The following is a 19,919-nucleotide window of genomic DNA, read 5'->3' as shown; positions in this document are numbered from 1 at the left end:
GTATCAAGTATCAAGATTATGCTAATCTCCACAAAAAGAGTGGAGGAATATTCCTCTTCTTCTAAACCCAATCTTTGAGTAAAATTAGAACTATTTGTTCCTTGTTAGAATTCACTAGTTGGGGGTCAAAGTTTGCAACTACTGATTTAATTTTCTTAAAAGCTATGGAACTAGTCAGGTTTTCTATTTCTCAAGTTGGTTTTGTTAAGTTATATTTTTCTAAGAATTTTTCCTTATCTAGATTTTCAAGATGATTAACATAATGTTGTGCATACTATTATCTTTCAGGGGCCTGTATCATCCGTACTTGTGCCACCTTTTCCTTTCTTAATAGTAGTGATTTGCACTTTCTCTAATTTTTTTTCTCTGTTAGTCTCGCCAAAGCTTTGTCAATTTAATTAATCTTTTCAAAGAACCAACCTTTGGCTTGTTGATCCTAGCTACTTCATTGATGTTTTCTATCTCAGTTAATCTGCATCTTATCGTAATTACATGTATCCTCCATGCTGCATATTTTGCTCTTCTTTTCTAACTTCTTAAGAAAAAATTTTCAGCTTATTTTCTTTTCTAATGTATTTATTTAAGACTTAAATTTCCTTCCAAGAACTGCTTTAATATGTAGAATTTTCCTTATTATATGACTCTAAATATTTCCTAATTTCAACTTTGACTTATTCTTTGACTTTAAGGTACTTAGAAATGAGTTTCTTAATTTTAAAGCATGTGTGCTATTTCTAGTTATCTTTATGCTATTGAGTTCTAGCTTAATTGTATTATAGTCGGAGAACATCTGCTGTACGATAGTTATGCTTTGAAATTTAATGATAATTTTTTGGCTCGGTATATTGAAAATGTTTCTTGTGTGCTGGAAAAGAATGTGTCTTCTGCTGTTGCAGGGTGCATATATCCATCCGAAAGAGAATGCTTACTGTATGATATAAATACTCTATATCCTTGCTTATTTTTGGATGCCTGTTCAAGCAATTACTGAGAGGGCAGTATATGAAAATATCTCCCACTATGATAATGGTTTAGTCTCTTTTTCCTTATGGTTCTGTCTTGAGGCTGTATTATTAAGTGCATACATACTTTAAGTTGTAATATCTTCCCAATAAAGTGAAATTTTTATCATGAAGAACTGAGCTTCTTTATCTTTGGAAATGCTTTTTGCCTTAAAGTCACTTGCCTGATATCAGTTAGGTACCCTTGCTGTCTTTTGGTGTAGAATTTGCCTAACACACCTTTATCCACCCTTTTACTTATAGTCTTTGAGTATCCTTATGGTTTTTATATATGTTTTGTAAATACATGCAATTAGATTTTTGATTTTTTTCCAATCCAATATTTGTCTGTTAACCAGAGCTTTCATCCACTTATTTTATTGTGACTACTGATATATTTGGATATGCGTCTATCATATTTGGGGCTTTCTATACATTTCCCTTGTTTTAACATTATAGTTCTCTTGCTTGCTCACACTCTCTCCCCCTCCCTCCCTCCCTCGCTCTCTCTTCCCCCCCTCCATGGCTCCCTCCCCCCTCCAGCTCCCTCCTTTCTTACTTCTTTTCTTCCCTCCCTCCATCACCCTCCACTCCCACTTTCTCTTTATCCTTTCTTGACTTATTTTGGTACCTTTCCTTATTCCATTTTCCCCTTTACTGGTTTGGAAATTAAATAGTCTGTTTCTACTCTTTGAGTAGTTAACCTCAGAAATTACAGGGTGGGTAGTTAACTTAATCAAAGTCACAAATTAGGTAGAATCTTTACCTTCCTCTAGGACAACTTTCCATTCTAGTTACCCCTTCACAACCTACTATTGTGTGTTTTAATTTTATCTTGTTAAAAAAAACTTTATAAGGATAAATAATGCTAGCTGCTATACTAACAATCCCAGGGATCCAGTGGCTTAGACCAATAAAGATTTATTTCTTACCTATATGCAGCTCTCAGTGGCTCTCCTTCAAGAAGTGACTTGGCCACACCTGAAGAAAGCCTGCAGAGCCTTCAAAGCTTGCCTCTTGCTTGTGGAAAGACAGCAAGCCAAGGCTGGTTTTCAGTTTTAAACAGTCAAAGGTTTTCTCAGTCAGGATCATGGTTTCTTTTGCAATTCAATTCCTTAAAAAACTTAAGACAACTTCAGACCTCTCTGTGTTTTACACATCCACAGTGCTTTCTCTGACAAAGTTCTCAATTTTGCTTTATTTTGTTGCTTTCTTATCCCATGCTTTTTCTATCAGCTTAATAATGGCTACACCATTAATATAATCTTTACTCAGAGTTGGCTTATTTCATTGAAAACTTTGACTGTAACTTTATAGTGGGTTGAATAGTAACCCCCCAAAAGATGCATCAACCCAACCTCAAAATGTGACATTATTTGGAAGAAGGCTCTTGGAAGATGTAATTAAGGTAAGGATCTTGAGATAAGATCAACATGGGTTAGAGTGGGCCCAAATCCAATGATGGGTTTCCTTATAAGAGACAGAAAATGAAAAGACACACAGAGAAACACAAAGTATAAGGAATGTGGTGACAGAGGCAGAGATTGGAATTATGCTTCCACAAACCAAGTTACTCCAAGGATAGAGAGCAGCCACCAGAAGCTAGAAGGGGCAAGAAATGATTCTCCCCCAGAGACTTCAAAGGAAGCATGACCCTGCCAACACCAAGATTTCAGAACCATGAGACAATAAATTTCTGTTGTTTTAAGCCACTAAGTTTGTGGTAATTTGTTACAGCAGGCCTAGGAAACTAATATAGTCTTTAACACTTTATGGCTTAATCCTATTGCTTACTGTTTGGGGTCTAGAAGCAGTATACTTTTTCAAATCTTCAAGACTCAAAGCTTTTGGAGTCCATTTCCTTTCATTTCCTCTTATAAGCCAGGCAAATCTTTGCTGAGCTCGTCTCTTTCTTGTAATGCCTTGCCACCATAACCAATTACAACTAACACACAATACTAAGGTTCTGTTTTACCAAACTTTCCCCAGAGCTATGGGCTCAGGAGCCTCATAATCTGCCCCAGGATTATCATAGGCAGTGCTTTTACCACTGCATGACACAGATCGACTCTTTCCAAGCCTTCTTACATCAGTTTCCTTGTTGTCCACCACATGATTACTAAACAAGTACCACACTTCTTATGTTTTTGAAATGGCAACTTCTCTTTTCTACATTATTGATCTCAAATTACTTATTACTACATAACTCAATTACTACTTTATACCAGCTTCAGTGACAACCTTTCAATGTCTGGCTTAACACACTAGAGATTTACTTCTAGTAAGTAGCACTAGATCATTCTATCTTGTGATGCCACTGCCTTCAATGATGGCCATGCAAGCTGTGCCAGTTTAGATGTATTATGTCCCCCAACACGCCATTATCTGTGATGCAATCTTGTGGGGGCTAATGTATTAGTGTTGATTAGATTGTAATTCTTTGATTGAGTGTTTCCATGGAGATGCAACTCAGTCAATTGTGAGCAAGATCTCTGATTGGATAATTTCCATGGAGGTGTTACCCCACTCATTCAGGGTGGGTCTGAATTAAATCACTGGCACCATATAAAAAGTCAGCAAACAGAAGGCACTCAGAGCAACTGAGAGTGACATTTTGGAGGAGCTGCAGCTTACAGAGACATTTTGAAGATGGCCATTGAAAGCAGAGATTTGCTGACGCTTTGGAGGTAATAGCCCAGAGTTTGCCCTGAGAAGCTGCAGCCCAGAGAGGAATGTCCTGGGAGAAAGCCATTTTGAAACCAGAACTACGGAGCAGACGCCAGCCACGTATCTTCCCAGCTAGCAGAGGTTTTCCAGATGCCATTGACCATACTCCAGTGAAGGTACCCGATTGTTGATGCATTACCATGGATACTTTATGGCCTTAAGACTGTAACTGTGTAACCAAATGAAACCCCTTTATAAAAGCCAATCCATTTCTGGTGTTATGCATTCTGGCAGCATTAGAAAACTGGAACAGAAGCAGATGAAAAAGTAAAGGGTTTTTTTGGCTCTGTTTGAAAGTAGTATGCATTGCTTCTGTCTCCATTCCATCAGCCAGAACCCAATAACATGATCCCAATCTATCTGCAAGTGAGGCTGGAAAACATAGTCTTCCTTTATGTCTGAGAAGAAGAAAAGTAAATGATAACCATCTAATCCAACTCTGCCACATGCTGAGATGCATTACTGTTTTATCCAGTCAGTATTTGTTTAGATTCACTCTCATATTCCACACTTCTTGCTCTTACCTTCCTGCTTATCTGAACTTCCTTCTTGAATCACCTTCCTTCTGCTTGCCGTACATCCTTTAGAATTTCTTTTATTGATTGCCTTCTGGCAGTAATCTTTCTCAGTTTTGTTTATCTAAAATTTGCCCTTCAGTTTGCCCTTGTCCTTGTTTCATTTATACACTTCTATATTTCACTTATACAAAATTCTAGTTGATAGTTATTTTATCTCATTGCATTGAAGACACTATTACACAGTATTCTGACCTCCATTCTGGTTTTCCACAGTATTCTGGCTGAAAGCAGTCGGCTTGCATTTTAACTGTTGTTCTGTCTTTTCCTCTGGATGCTTTTTAAATCTCCTCTTTGTCTTTGGTGTTCTGCAATTTCATGATAAGATGTCTAGGTATGGATTTCTTTTTATTTATAATACTCAGGATCTTTGGATCCAGTCTTATGGGAGGAGGGACTCCTGTTAGACTGTTTTTCCTGCTGGACTGTTTTTCCTGCTCCTCATGCCTTATGAGACCATTAAAACCTAAGCTCAGATTCACTCCATTTTGAATAGGATAGTTACTTTATCTGATTCCTTTGAAGGTATTATTACACAGTATTCTGACCTCCATTCTGGCTTTCCACAGTATTCTGGCTGAAAGTAGTCAGCTTTCAATTTAACTATTGTTCCTTTAAAAGTAATCTTATCTTTTTCCCTGGCTGCTTTTTAACTCAGGGGAAAAGCTAGACTCAGTGATCTATTTATCTTTCTGAATTCTCCTATTAATTTAATTTTTGGATGAAGAATTACTTACTTTATTAATAGATCATCAGTGTAATTAAGATTTTATTATCCAGACTTTTTAGCTGTTTTCCATGGTAAAGGGGATCCAAGATCATAGTCCACCATATTATGCTGTCTTCTGATATTTTTCACAAATGCAAGACCCATTTCATCACCAAGTGGTCAACTCTCTAATAGAGGACAGATACTAGACTTGCTTTTCATTCTATTGTGGAAAGAAAGTAGCCTTGTTACATTAAGTCAAAAAATATAGAAAAGTTTTAATCTAAAATTGGGTATTGAACAATATCCAGTGTTTCCAACTTAGCTTATTTCCTTCCAGCCTTTTTTTTTTCAAGTGGAAGTTTTACATTAGTTATGAGATTAACTAAAGAAATTATTAATTAAATATGAATATTCTTTAGCTACTAAAAGTAATTGTTTGTAAATATTGTGTGACAATATGAAGAAATCCTTTTGCTGTAATGCTAAGTGGGCAAAGACCGTGGGGAGCAATTGGGTGGGGGTAGAGGTGAGGTCATGGAGAGCATGGTTGCAGGTGGGCTTCTCCCCTCTACCACTCATTCCTGGCATCAGCGAGAGCTGGTCAGGTCGTTTGGCACTACAACCCCAGTAGTAGGCACTCTGTAGATGTGTTGACAGACTGGCTAACATTAAAGATCCATAACAGCACCTGCAGGGATTCTGTTTTCTTTGCCTTTTATAAAACGACAAAAGAATTAATAGATAATAATTGGACTCAAGCCCTGTAAGGAGAATTATATACACTTTTCTTAGTGTTTAACACTGCTCAATTATGAACAAAAAGCAATAACTGCTGCTCTAAGGAGAGTCTAATATTAATTTCCCAATCTTCTCTCCCCACTAACTAAGGAACCAGTGGAAACCCTTAGCCAGGTGTGATCAAGGCGAGAGTCAATGCCCTGGTCTTTTTGCTCAGGTGCCAGTGGGCTTTTCCCTGTGCCCCTCACAGTTCTGTTTGTCCTACAAGGCTCATGGTGTGGTGGATGGCTTTAACAAATGTCAGGACCCTATTCCCAGCCTCTGCTTTTGTATTCGCCCAGAGTTTACTGTCAAAACAAAGAATTTTATCAATTGTGTTGTTAAAGGAACTTCACATTATCCTAATACCCTCTACAAAAGGGCTCAGTCTAGTTATTAACCCTCAGTTTTTATTTATGGTGTTTTAAGCTCTGCTCCCAGTTGAGGAGAGTAACTTCCAGATTGGGTCTAAGGTGAACATATATCTCCCCATCACATAAAGAAATGGAGGATTAAGCCTCCTCCTTCAGGATTTACTCATTGCAATGTGGGTGATAAAATTGTTGCTACACAGTTTTGTTCAGCACAGCTTCCTGGCACCCAGGCCAGAAAAATGGCTCTTAGTAGGTGCTCCTTAAGTATTTATCAACTGATACACTGATAGTTGAACCCAGATATTTCTTTCTAACTAATTAGAGAACAATACGAATGTATTTTTTAAATGTTTATATATCTTTATACATCACAGCACAACACTTTTTCTCTCTCGCAAGACTTAGCACATTTGGGTTAACAATGAAGACTTTGTGGATCTTTGTCTTGTCTTTGTAATTAAAGCATTAACTCCATGAGGACAGGTGCCCACACACCTCCCTCCGTATGCCTCACAGGCTAGCACAGTGCTGTGCATGTGCATGGCTGATGTTCAATAAGGGAGTAGGTTGGTTGGTCGATAAAATTAATATATGAGTGCTGGGTCCATGAAATCATATTTACACGCAATTTCAGAGCTGGTGTGGGCAACAGATGTTGCCTACTGCCCCAAGATGAGAAATGTCCTAATAGATATTTAGCCAACACCTGTCTAATATAGTGGGCCATGCCCTACCCGCAGGAGGCTAGCCTCCCTTCAGATAAAATAGGACCTGTTCTCAATTATTTGTATGCTCCATCATTCCCTACCACACTCCCAAACAATGGGTCCACTTTCCCAAGGGATAAGTCCTGTGACTGTGAAACAAAGTAAATGCAGCAAGTCCACCATCCCAATACAAGACTCTTGAATTTGCCACAGTGAAGTACAATGACTCTTAGGGACCATGGAAGGCTGATCATAATTTTTAGTAATTTATGACATAGAAAGAGAGGTCTCTGGAAGCATTCTGTCTTAATGAAATGAGCTATCTTGTACATTTTCCAGACTTTGGGTTTCTGGACACAACTTCAGATGAAGGTCAGTGAGAACAGCTGCCAGGTTCTGATATAGTCTGTTTCTCTGCAGCTGCGGGTCTTCAAGCTGGCCAAGTCCTGGCCAACCTTAAACACACTCATCAAGATCATCGGGAACTCCGTGGGAGCACTAGGGAATCTCACCATCATCTTGGCCATCATTGTCTTTATCTTCGCTCTGGTTGGCAAGCAGCTCCTTGGGGAAAGCTACTGCATTAAAAGGAAAAACATTGCCAAACCCGATGAAGAATGGCCCCGCTGGCACATGTATGATTTCTTCCACTCCTTCCTGATCGTCTTCCGGATCCTCTGTGGAGAATGGATTGAGAACATGTGGAACTGCATGGAAGTTGGCGAGAAATACATTTGCCTCATCCTTTTCTTGACAGTGATGGTGCTGGGGAACCTGGTGGTGAGTGGTGAGCCCCACTGGGAGCAACTGTCTCATGGGCAACGGAGGAGACTTCTGGGTTATCCTAAAAAGCTTTGACATTGCACATTTTTATGTCCAAATTGTTCCTCCTTGATTTTCAGTCTTTGGATTTTTCAAAGTCCTGTAGGACACTTTATAAGAAGTGCCCCTTGAGAGGCAGTCTGACTTGCTGGAATGAGCACACATTATCGAGAAAGACTTGGTTTAGAATCCCATTTACTAGCTGGGTGACCCAGGGCAAGAGGGTTAATCTCTCTGAGCTCTAATTTCCTTAAAACCAAGAAAATATTACTTACTCATGGGCTTACTGGGAGAGTTAAATTACAGGAGATGGGACACTGCAAATTACCTAGTGCAGTGTTTGTAGCCACAGCAGAAACTCAATAAATGGTAGCTCTTCGTTGTTGAAGGAAAATCTTCCCCACTGTAAGAAGTCTCACAAGATATTTTTCCTCAAGGGAACATGAGCTGACTGATTTCTCCAAAACAGCACAGGTCCAAGCTAGGAGCAAGGGTCAAGCACAATTGGACAAAACGAAAGAGAGAATCTGGGTCATAAACAGCATCAAAAGAAACAATGATTGTAACAAAATCCCCTCCTAGGTTTGGGAGAAGTCCCTCTGGAAGCCATCCTGCCAAGCAGCCCCAGCACCCCTTCACTGTTCCAGCCTAACTCCTCACCCACAGCTTGTCTCCCTGCTCTAGAATTCAGCATCCTTGCTTTCCCAGAACTGGCTGGCTGTATGGTGGGATGTGGGCTTCCCTTCCTTATAGCCTTGGAAGTCAACCAACCTAAGTTCTTTTCCCCAAAAGAGTTTTACAGACAGGTGGAAGCTTAAACAAAGGGAGGGGATGAAACAGTGAATTCAGACTCTTCTAAGTCTTTCCCATCCCATCCCTGAGCTGGAGATGCCTTCTGCCTGTATTCCCCAGTGTGGGTCTGGCCGAAACTCCTGCTCTCCACCTCTGCCCTTCTTCCAGGCAGAACTTGCCATCCCTACAGAGCTACAGTGCCCCTAATCCTCTAAGCACTTTTACATCCCTCCTGTCATTTTCATCTTCCCAACCACTCTGAAAAGTAGAGTCCCTCTCCCTGCTTAGAGGTGAGTAACACGAAGGTGGAAGCAGTGAGGAGCTATGCCCAGGATTCCAGGATGAGGGATAGAACCCAAGGCTTTGACAGACGAGGGTGGTCCCAAGCCAGCTGGGTCCTGCTCCTCTCTGTTGCCCCTCAATGTCCTGGGTGATCTTCCATTATGGTGGAGAACGTGCTTCTAATCTTTGGGCATGTGGGGCCCTGAGGCTCTCCTCAGCCACTCTCAGAATGTCCATACTCCCAAGAGGGAAGGTGTCCTTGGTGGGCAGGAAGAGGCCGAGGCTGTGGCCATCCAGCTGCCAGCCCATTGGGCTGTGGTAGGTCTCAGCCCATCGATTAACTGATCTTCCCTCCATCCTCCTCTTCAGGTGCTCAACCTGTTCATCGCCCTGCTGCTGAACTCTTTCAGTGCTGACAACCTCACAGCCCCAGAGGACGATGGGGAGGTGAACAACCTGCAAGTGGCCCTGGCACGGATCCAGGTGTTTGGCCGCCGCACCAGGCAGGCCCTTTGCAACTTCTTCCGCAGGTCCTGCCTTTTCCTCCAGCCCACAACAGAACCCCAGCTGGTGGTGAAACTCCCACCCTCAAGCTCCGCTGCCAAGAACCACGTTGCTGCTGACCCCGCTGCAGGTAGCCCTGGAGGGCTCTCCTCTCCTAGAGGCCCCGGGGATAAACACAGTGACTTCATCAACAATCCCAACGTGTGGGTCTCTGTGCCCATTGCCGAGGGTGAATCCGATCTCGAAGATTTGGAGGATGAGGATGAGGAGGATGCTCAGAGCTCTGGGCAGGAAGTGGTGCCTAAAAGGGAGGTAAGCGTTTTCCCCATGGGACAGCCACAGGAGGCAGGGAAGGGCCTCAAGGCTAGAGTGACCCAGAGCAGGAGGGAAACTGTGATAAAGTGATTTTCCAACATCAGGGCTGGCACAGCCTCGAAGAGCTTGGCCTATGAGCAATGCCAAGCTTTCCAAAGAAGGTGGCATTTGAGCTGGGCCTGGGAGAATGAGTCAGAATTCCCCCAGGCGAACAGGAAGGGGGCAAAGGTTGATCCCCAGGCCAGTTTGAGATGCTTGGGGATTCTCTTTCACACAGCTGCCCCATTCTCTCTGCCCTACTCAGGCCCTATGCATGAGGTGCTAATGGGATCTCTCTAAGAACAGGATTTTGTCCAAGAGCAACACATCTAATCTTCACCAGCCCCCTAAGAAGGCCTGATTATTACATGACTCACTTATCCAGTGTTCCCTGCTGGGACAAGTGATGTCCCAGAGAAATGACACTTGTTCCTTTTGGCACCAAAGAATTTAAAGCACATTTAAGCCTTTTGATAACATATATTTTTAAATCCAATGCATGGTTCCTTACCACCTTAAGCTGATACATCAACCCTCATCAACCTCGTCTCAGTGACTCAGGTCATGCACTTCTGTACAATCTGGGAAGATGGGGATCCCTGTGGGGCCCTGGGAGCATGCAGGGCTGCTGGCCAGGCATCTAAGTGGCCCCAGTCAGCTGTGCTTTGAGTCTGTAGCTCTTTCATAGCCTTCCTCCCCTGAAGCTGTCACTTCTCTTGTGTCCCAGCAGCTGCTGTTATCAGCTGACATATTTTACATGCCTTTGTCTGGGTGGCAGCCGAGGATAGTTGGGCATCACCCAACTCCAGAATATAGGACTTGAACTCTGTGATGACTGTCTGCCATGCAGAGGCATTTTCAGTTACTCTGGGGATCTTGGGAGGCTCCAGATTGCCCAAGTTCACTGGCAGTCTGACCTCTGGACAGGACATAGTAACCATAGCTAACATATATTGAGCCAAGCACTTTATGCAAAGTGTTTTACAAACATTAACATATTTAGTCATCACAATAACCAAATGAAGTAGATCTTGCCTTCTCAATTTTGCAGAAAGGGGAAAATGAAGATCAGAGAGGTTAAAGAGACTGTCTAAGGTCACACAGCTTGTAAGTAATGGAGTCAAGACTTAAACCCAGATCTATCTGGCTATGGAGTCTTCATGCTTACTCCACACAAGTGTATGTGTGTATGTAAGTTGTACATATTAGGTCCTTGGCTGTGTCAGTCTGTGATGTGCAAGATCTCTGCAAATTTAGAAACAGTCAGCTGAGGGTGGACTCAGGTACCCAGTGGGGACCCTCTCTCACTAGCAGGAGCAACTGCAGCAAGTCAGGAGTTATGAAGACCACCAGGCACCCAGAAGCCCAGGCTCTGGGATGTCCTCTGAGGATCTGGCTCAATACCTGGGTGAAAAGTCGAAAGACAAGGCTACTTCTCAGGATCCCACAGAGGTAGGTATGTGAGCTTCCTGGAGAAGTTGAACAGCTGGACAGACGCTGACCAGTGGGACGAGAGGGTCTGGCAGGAGGGGGCCAGGGGGAAGGGCAGGCATTCCAGACTGCCTTGGACCACATAGCCTAGTTTCTCATCCTAGGAATTTTCAAGTCCCTGCCCAGCCTCTGGGCAGCTCAGCACAATTTCAACTCACACCACACCATTGCCACAACCTCACCCCAGGCTAAGTGTAGAAATAAGAGGACAGTGAGTCTTTACCAAGCAGTGGGGCCTCGATCCAGTTCCTTAACCCCTTCTGAGCCTCAGTCCCTACATCTACAAAACTGAATGATAACACCTACTTTGTAGAATTATTCTGAACCTTAAATGAGATGCTCCTTGTCAACTGTTTAGCTCCTGCCTGAAACAGAGTAAAGTGCCCAGAAAATGACAGCCAAGACAAAAGGAAACAAAAGACAATGCACAAAGAAAGTATCTTTCAGAGGCAGCAGATAAATGTCAGAGTTGCTGGGGTAAGAAGTCTTCCTTGTGACTCTCCCCCGCTTTCTTTTGTCCACATCCTTTACTGCAGCCAAAATCAGATGGGTGCTGGGAGAGGCTGAATCGAGCTGAGTAGTGTACTGACAACCTTACAGAGACTGAGCAGGGAGAAGCTGCAGGGTTTATGAACGTCTTAGAAGAAGTAAAAATAAACTTGGTGGTTTCACTTCCAAAGCTTTAAAGAAAACAAGTTCTAGAGAAAGAGGTGGCTATAAAAATTTAGCATCTTTAACACCGCTGTATTAAATTCAAGAATTTAATTTGACACCTAGCCACTGAGAGCTGACTATGTGACAGGCATGGGGCTAGGCAAAGATAAGGAAGACATGCTCCATCCCCAAAGTTATCAAGCCCTTCAGCTTCAGGAATGTCAGCCACTGGCGGGGTGCCCCTGGGCAAGCTGACTACTGCAGGGTAAGATAAGAGGGTGGGCCGAGATGGGACTCAGGGGCTCTGGGTGAGCACCAGCCCCTTGATTCTTGGGTGAGAGTTGTCAGATTCTCTCTGTGGGCATCATGTTTCCTTCTACGCTTTCTAAGGACTCCCCTGGCTAGTTTTCTCTCCTCGATGGGTGTTAGTGTTGGTTTTGTTTTGTCCATGATCCCGGCCAGGCAGGGCGGGGCCTGACGAGGACAGATGGGGCCCACCCCACCATTTGGGTCCATTAGCCAGGCTATCGGGTTTACCCATAGGAGAGCAGCCTCGACTCCTAATTGAATTCATCTGGAGGCATTATAGGCCTGGCACTGCCGGGAGGGCAGCAGGGCCCCCCCTCCCGCAGCACTGCTCCATGATTAAATATTCAAGCCCAGGGAATGCTGAGAGTCTTTATGGGTGTAATTACCGTGTCTCGGGGCCATCGCCAGCTGTCCATCAGGGGCCTGGAGGTTTCGAGCCTCTCACAGCTAAAGCCTCTGGGGACCTCAGAGAGCGTCAGTGTTCCGGGCCTCAGCTGGCCAGGCGCCATCCTCGGTGGGCTGAGCGATGGCTCCCAGGCCCCGAGGGGCTCTCCCTGCACCTCGGAGCCCACGGTCCCCCATCAGACCTCAGTCACCACGTGCAGTCGCTGGGCCCCTCGGACAGCCGAGTTCACGCCCCGGGCTTCCATCCCGCAGGGAGTGGATGACACTAGCGCCTCGGAAGGCAGCACCGTGGACTGCCAGGATCCAGAAGAGATCCTGGGGATTCCTGACCTTGACGAACCAGACGACTGCTTCACAGAAGGTCAGGGGGGCCAGGGAGGAGGGGGCCGCAGACCTCACATTGGCGTGAGTTGGGGCAGAATCCAGGTGGACCAACACTCGCCAGGCCGCCTCTGGGCCCCACGCCCTGGCCCTGCAGGAGACAGAGGAGACTGGCCCCTCACCGCCCCACTCCCGGACTCGAGGGGGCCAGCCCTCCATCCCACACCTTCTCAGATAAGGCAAACAGGAAAACTGGGATGTGCCTTCATTATGTCCTCAAAAAACACCTCACTGTTATAAACCAGCCCCCTTGAGGCTGAAAAGGGAAAAAGGTAACCACCAACATAAAAGCTCTTGATTTGGGGGATAAAGGGCTCAGAGGAGGGTCTCAGCGTGTATGTTTCCCTCACTCTTTCATGTAACTCTTAAAGGCAGAGCCCATATCTTATTCTTTCCTCAATGTCTAGAACAGTGAGGCGCATGATATGTTCTCAATAAATATTTACACGGTGAATGAACAAATAGTTCCTATTGTGTGATCTCAATAATTTAAAAAACAAAAGCAACAAAATAAAACCCACTTCACTGAGTTTCCGGGTCCACTTGACCCCTAGGCTGGGCTGGCAGACCCAGGCCCCATTTCAGCCACGCGATGACCCGTCGTCCACTGTGAGCCCATCAGATGCCACCAGACCCCTGCTACTCAGCTCATGAAGCTTCCAGAAAGCCAGGGGATGGGTGGTCAGGAGGACAGAGACCACTGGCACCATCTGTAGGAAGGAGGATGGTTGGCAAGGACATCAGAGCGGGCAAGACTGATGAGGGGGAAAGCACCCAAAAGGCAGGAATGAGAGACCATCTGGAAGGGACCCATCTTCTCTCATATTCCAGGAAAGATTTCTTTTCCAAAGGGGTGGGTGGAGAGTGGCTTTCCCAGCAGGGTGGTTTCCCTGCAGGGCTGGCACAGAAATGCCCCTCCTTGCCCAGCGGGATGTCACCCACCATCAGCACCTCTCCCCACAGGCTGCATGCACCGCTGTCCCTGCTGCAAGGTCAGAACCACCAAGTTTCCCTGGGATGTGGGCTGGCAGGTGCGCAAGACCTGCTACCACATCGTGGAGCACAGCTGGTTTGAGAGCTTCATCATCTTCATGATCCTGCTCAGCAGTGGGTCTCTGGTAAGGGGGAGTAGGGCCGGAGTGGGCACCCTGCCACAAAGCCCTCCAGGTGGGCTCTCCCACAATCAAAGACTCTGGAACTGCAGCCATGGGCTCTGCTGACTCCTGAGCTGAGAGCCCCCACCCTGCAGCTGGAAGAGGTTGTCCACCTTGGCTCCAGCCATCTAGGTGCAGCAGTGGGTGCAGAGGCCAAACTCAGGGCAAGAGAAGGCTGGGCTGTGCTTTCTCCACACACGCCCTTCTCTCCTTCCTTTCCTCCTTGATAAAAATAATGCCACATCCGCTGTGGACTAGCTCACCTCCTGAACTCATTGAGGCACATCTGTCCCCAAGGACCTTCTCTCCTCATTTCTCTTCCCTGCCTTCCCTTGCTCCTTCTCTTCTCCCTCCTCTGCCTGCCTCCACGCCCCCCACCCCCATTCCCAGCAGGGATCTCAGACCCTGCAACAGCTGCTCCAGTCCAGCCCCACCCCAGAAGCTCTCCCCTTCCCATCTCCATCCCCAAGGCACAGAACAGGCTTGCTCCAAATTTAGTCTTCTTTATGCTTTTACTTTGTACGTTATGCTTTTATTTTTAAAAAAATAATACAAGTTTTAATCTGATGAAGTAAAGTGCAAAAAAAAAAAAAAAACTTGGAAATTGAAGAAAAATGCTAAGGAAAAAAAATCATCCATTTTTCCATCTCTCAGAAGCTCACTTTGAAAACATTTTGGCGTACCTCTTTCCCATCTTTCTTATGTATGTAACCCAAAAACATTACAAAAATGAACCCACATTTATGCATTTTGTAAAGCATTACATTTTCTCAGGAAATATTCTCATACTATCTCATTTAATGGCTGCAATGTATTCTGTTATATGAATATGTCATAATTTATTTAATCAATCCCTATGTTTACTTTTATATGCAATGAGCATCTTTGTGTATACTCCTTAGGAAGCAATGGATTATTTTCTTAGGTCCAGTCGTAGAAGCAGAATCTGAAGCAGTTTATTGAGGGAATGCACTCAGGGGAAGCCTGTGGGGGAAGCAGGCTAGAACAGGGAGAGGAGCTAGGAAAGGATGTGGGTTCAGATAAAATTCAGCCTCAGCCTGAAGCCTGAAGGGCCCCAAGAGTTGTCCCATCTTGAGGCTAAGAGGTCAGCCTTTTACACCCTCATATGTCAGCGAGTCACTGCTGTGTGTTGCCCCCAAGAGGAGGATTTAACCTCCTAATCATTTCCCAAGGCAGAGGCAGCTCCCTTCAGCTCGGGGAGGTTCTCAGGAGAAGGGGAAGGGGGCATCCAGGGGCTGTTAGCAGCCAGTGCTCATGCAGCTGGGCATCCTGGCCCCTTGAAGAGGATCTGGGTGGGGCAACCACAGCATCCTCTGCAGGTCCTTAGGATAAATTCTTGAAGGTAGGTTTCTAAAGCCTTTGAGTCATATTACCAAATTGAGTTCCCAAAAGACAGCTGGTTTTCACTCCCACCACTCATATATGAGAATAGCAGCTTCCCCTCAGCCACACAACATTGTTTTTACCTCTATCTTTTTCATTTTCACCAATCCGATAAAAGAAAAGACACATGGCATCTTCTTTTAATTTGAATTTCCTTGATTACCAGTGAGCTAGAACATTCTTTCTCAGAGGGTTGGTGGCGATTCTCACTTTCATTTTTGTGAACTGCCTGTGAGTATCATTGGATGCTTTTATTTTTAAACCAAGTTACCGTTAGCATCTCTTTGGTTCATTTCCAAAATCCAATTCGAGAAGGTTCCCTTTTTCACTTGCATTCAGCTCCCCTGCAAAGCATAAGCAGAGCTGTGTGCCCCAATGGCTCTGAGGAAGTCATGGTTTACATCTCACAAGTGCCTCCTCCACTATCCCACCTTTAACACCCCAGGGCAGAGAGGAAAAAAATGATGTGGGCAAGCCAGTTACCAGGCCACACCCAGGGGCTGGGGGCCAGTTGGCTGTGTCCAGACAGCCTACCATTCTGTTTCTTTCCTCCTAGGCCTTTGAAGACTACTACCTTGACCAGAAGCCCACGGTGAAAGCCTTGCTGGAGTACACTGACAGGATGTTCACGTTTATATTTGTCTTCGAGATGCTGCTCAAGTGGGTGGCCTATGGCCTCAAAAATTACTTCACCAATGCCTGGTGCTGGCTGGACTTCCTCATTGTGAACGTGAGTGGCTCAGTGGGCACATATGGGGTTTGGGTCCACAACTCTAAGTGATGGCTGCAGGTAGTTCAAAGGAGGCTTTTTGGAGTGGCCCTCAAAGGCTACTCCCAAGAAAAGTTTTGCACACTTAGCAAGGAGTCTGAGAATAGCCCTGCATACCTGTGAACGGTAAGATCCAGGAAGTACGTGACTGTGACACAATGGTGACCCTTAGGTGAGTCCTCAGTTCTTCAGCCTCCATCAGGACAACCACTCACTGCCCTCTGTATTTTCCATCCAAAGCAAGATGAAATATAAAGCTCTCCCGGGTCTTATGGCCTTGCATGCACTAACAGGGCTTCTGGACCACAGAGAATCTGCCAACCTGCTGACTCAGTGTTCCCGAATCCTCACTGCACTTTAGTATCACCTGGGGAGCTCTTAGAATTACAATGAACTGACACCACCCTTCCCAGAGATTCTCATCTCACTGGTCTTGGGTGGGACCCAGGCATCAGTATTTCGTACAAGCTCCCCAGGCATTTCCACGGTGCTCCAGGGTTGAGAACCACTGAGCTTACCTGACTGGTTCCTCCACAGTGGCACTGAAAGTGACAGAGGGTCCCTCTGGAGAGGTGAGGAGCTAGAGCTAATGTGTTCAGACACACATGTAACCTGCGCCCACTAACCCCTGCATTAGGGAATTTACCAAGGGCCTCCAACACACTAGACTTGTGATTCCTCAGAGCTGTGAGGAGACCATTTGCTATAAAACCTCCTGAGAGCCTTCCTATCCCCCTTCACCAAAACCAAGAATGATCTCTCCCTGCTCCTAACCACTACATTGCTCTCTCTCTGTGTCTAAGCCATTACCCTCTAGGCTTTGCTCAGGGCTGAGTTGTTTATTCACTACTGCTGCACAACTGAAGGTTCCTGCAGGCAGGGTGAGACAGGGGCTGTGTTCTTCTGTGCCCCCCTTCCTCCAGCAGCCACCAGCACCAAGGTCTGCACATTGGAGGTGCTCAGAAATGTGTCTGTGTTTGGTGCCTGCCTCCTGAAACTGGAGGGGATCCAGTACAGAACATTCTGTCCAGCCCCCTGTGTTGGCAGGTCCTCCACAGCAGGCCTGTGCACTCCATTCTCTTATTTCCTGATGCCAATGTGCTACCAGCATCAGGCCTCTCTATCACAAGGATTAGCTGTGAGGCCTGAAATGTGAGCGACAGGTGATAATTTTGTGCATATAACATGATTATTCATTAATTAAGGGAAACTGTTTTATTCTGTCTTCCCACCTCTGTTAGGAGCACAGACACTTCTGTCTATATAGGTCTCATTAGTTTCTGTCCTGATGTCCTTAGATAGTCACCCACTCATTCCATCTATCCTTGTTTTAATTCTTCCTTCCATCGTCCATCCATCCATCCCTCTTTCTGTCTATCCAACCATTCATTTTTCCTTTATCCTTCCTTCAAAACATCTATCCATCTTCATTCTTCCATCTATTCATCTCCATCAGTCCTTTCCTCCTTCCATATATCCATCCCAATTCTTCTATTCCTCTTCCATTATGCTATCCATCCATCCTAATCTTCCTTCCATCCATCCCCTTCTATCCTTCTATCTTTTGACTCATCCTTCTATACAGTCATCTAGCCTATTCATCCATGCATGTATCTCCTATCCAAGCATCCTTCTGTCCATTCATTATTCCATATTTTCATTCTTTCTTTAGTCCATCCAAATATCCTTCCTTTCTTACACCCATTTTTCCATTCATCCATTTTTCCTTCCATTCATCCACCCATCCATCCATTCATCCATCCATTCATTCATCTCTTCCATTTTCTATCCAATTCTCCTTTGTTCATCCATCAGTCATTTTATCCAGCCGTCTGTCCACTGTTCCATTCTTCCATACTTTTTCCTTTCTTCCTTGCTTTCTTTCTCCCATTCTTTTATTCAATTATTGATCCTCTCCATCATTCTATCCTCAATCCATCTTTCTATCCAACCCTTCCTTCAACCTTCCATCCAGCTGTTCCTCCTTCCTCCATTCCTTCCTTCCATTTTTCCCAACATGCTTTTTGTTCTTTCTTCTATTTATCAAATGTTTATTGACAACCTGTGAATAAAGGATTCTCTTGTGAAGTGCTCTGGGAAAGACAAAAGAATGAAATAAGTACTCCCTATCTCCAGAAGCTTACACTTCAATCTTCCAGCAGATAAGACACACGCAGAGGAGTAAACATATTATAAGCGGAAGGGGTGTGGTTAGCACTGTTGGAGACATTTAGTTTCTTGAGGACACAGAGCTATGAGCCTCCTTCCACTAAGGGGATAAGAGTGGTTGGGAAGTTTTCATATAGGAGGTGCCTTAGATTAGGGCTTAGAAATGATCAGGTGCTCAACAGGTGCAAAGAGGACTGGGAGAGGCCAATCTTAAAGAATGACCCTGAGTAAAGGTACAGACACAACGTGCTCAGTGAACAATTTGTTTGGATAGAATGTAACTGGAAAGGTGGGTTGTAGCCTTCCAATCTAGGCTAAGGAGTCTGGAGTTTATCCTGAGGGTGATAATATACCAGTGGAAGTTGAAAATAAGAGGGAAACTAAATCATAATCAGATTTGTAGAGGAGAATGGATGGAATGGATGCAATGCTGCAGCCCAGATACCAATTGGGAGGCTAGTGGCCTGCACAGTGGGGGTAGGGCTGGTCTTGGGTGGGAGGGCTTTGCTACAGAGGCCCTGGTACCTGACTGCCCCAGCTGCAGAGTTTCCACACAGGGCCCTTCCCAGGAGGAGCAAAAGGTTGAACAGGGCCCAAGCATGACACTGGGTGCCACCTGCTGGTGACTGGAGCATCACATGGATGAAGGGTCCTTTCCCTTCCTGCTCTTTGTCCTGGTGGAATAAGCCACCCATTCAGAGAATGAGCATTGTTTGAGGCTCTAGCACCCTAGTGTAAATCCTTTCTGTTCTGAAGTTCCTGTGTGCATCCCCACCTAGCTGCCAGAATAAGCTAGGCCTTAATTCAGCCCACGGTTTAGGGTGCAGCTGGAGTCTCACAGTTTTGTGTCTCAGTCTCCAGCAAATTCAAGCCTAAGCATATGGTGTCACCCTCACACTTCAAAGTTCCCAAAAATTGTGACCATTTTTCCATGTCAGTTTGTGTTCTTTACAGCACTTGGACACAAAGCAAAAAACATGACAGACTAACAGGGGCCCACAACTTGGTCATTATATCTTAAATTACCTGTCAAAGCTAAATCTGATGGACACATGCCAGTCACTCTGAAGACCTGCAGGGCTCTATGGACCTTGGAATTCTCTTCATCTGACTCCCTCATTTTACCATGAGCAAATGTGTGGCCTGGACTAGCTGGGCACTGATCCAAAATTACAAAGAATCTATGTTTAGAGGGAACTCGCCCCTCCCCAGTCTGGGACTCTGTCTACCCTACTTTTCTGGGCAAATACAATTGAGATAAGTTTATATTCCTCAAAATAGATTTTCAACATAACCCCCATAAAGGGATATGCTCTACTGAAGTCTCTGAAAGTCAACCAAAGTTTCAAGACCATTGGGGCCTGGTGCTCCTAAAGGAAAAAGGAAAAGTTGATTTAATATACTGGGAGTTTTACTACATACACACTAGGCAGTGGCAATGTGGGAGAATGAGGCTTTCTAACCCAGGGGTTCAGAAAAGTGATGAATGAAATCTTTGAGAAAAGGAAGAGTCTGAACTCTCTCTAGAGCTCTCGTTGGAGCTTAGGGTAATATGG

General features: G+C 44.9%; 1 protein-coding gene across 1 annotated transcript in view; it reads left to right on the top strand.

Annotated features, from left to right (window-relative positions):
* SCN10A (sodium voltage-gated channel alpha subunit 10) overlaps window positions 1-19,919 on the top strand; it is an 84,356-nt gene that overhangs the window by 48,107 nt on the left and 16,330 nt on the right. Inside the window, 6 exon segments of the mRNA XM_037847480.1 lie at window positions 7,294-7,653; window positions 9,139-9,585; window positions 10,942-11,079; window positions 12,739-12,847; window positions 13,831-13,985; window positions 15,982-16,155. Of these exon segments, the coding sequence (XP_037703408.1) occupies window positions 7,294-7,653; window positions 9,139-9,585; window positions 10,942-11,079; window positions 12,739-12,847; window positions 13,831-13,985; window positions 15,982-16,155 (1,383 nt within the window).

This window comes from Choloepus didactylus, chromosome 1 (assembly GCF_015220235.1).
Source record: "Choloepus didactylus isolate mChoDid1 chromosome 1, mChoDid1.pri, whole genome shotgun sequence".
Taxonomy (NCBI): Eukaryota; Metazoa; Chordata; class Mammalia; order Pilosa; family Megalonychidae; genus Choloepus; species Choloepus didactylus.
The sequence above is the reverse complement of the archived record's forward strand: the minus strand, read 5'-3'. Positions and strand labels throughout refer to the sequence as shown.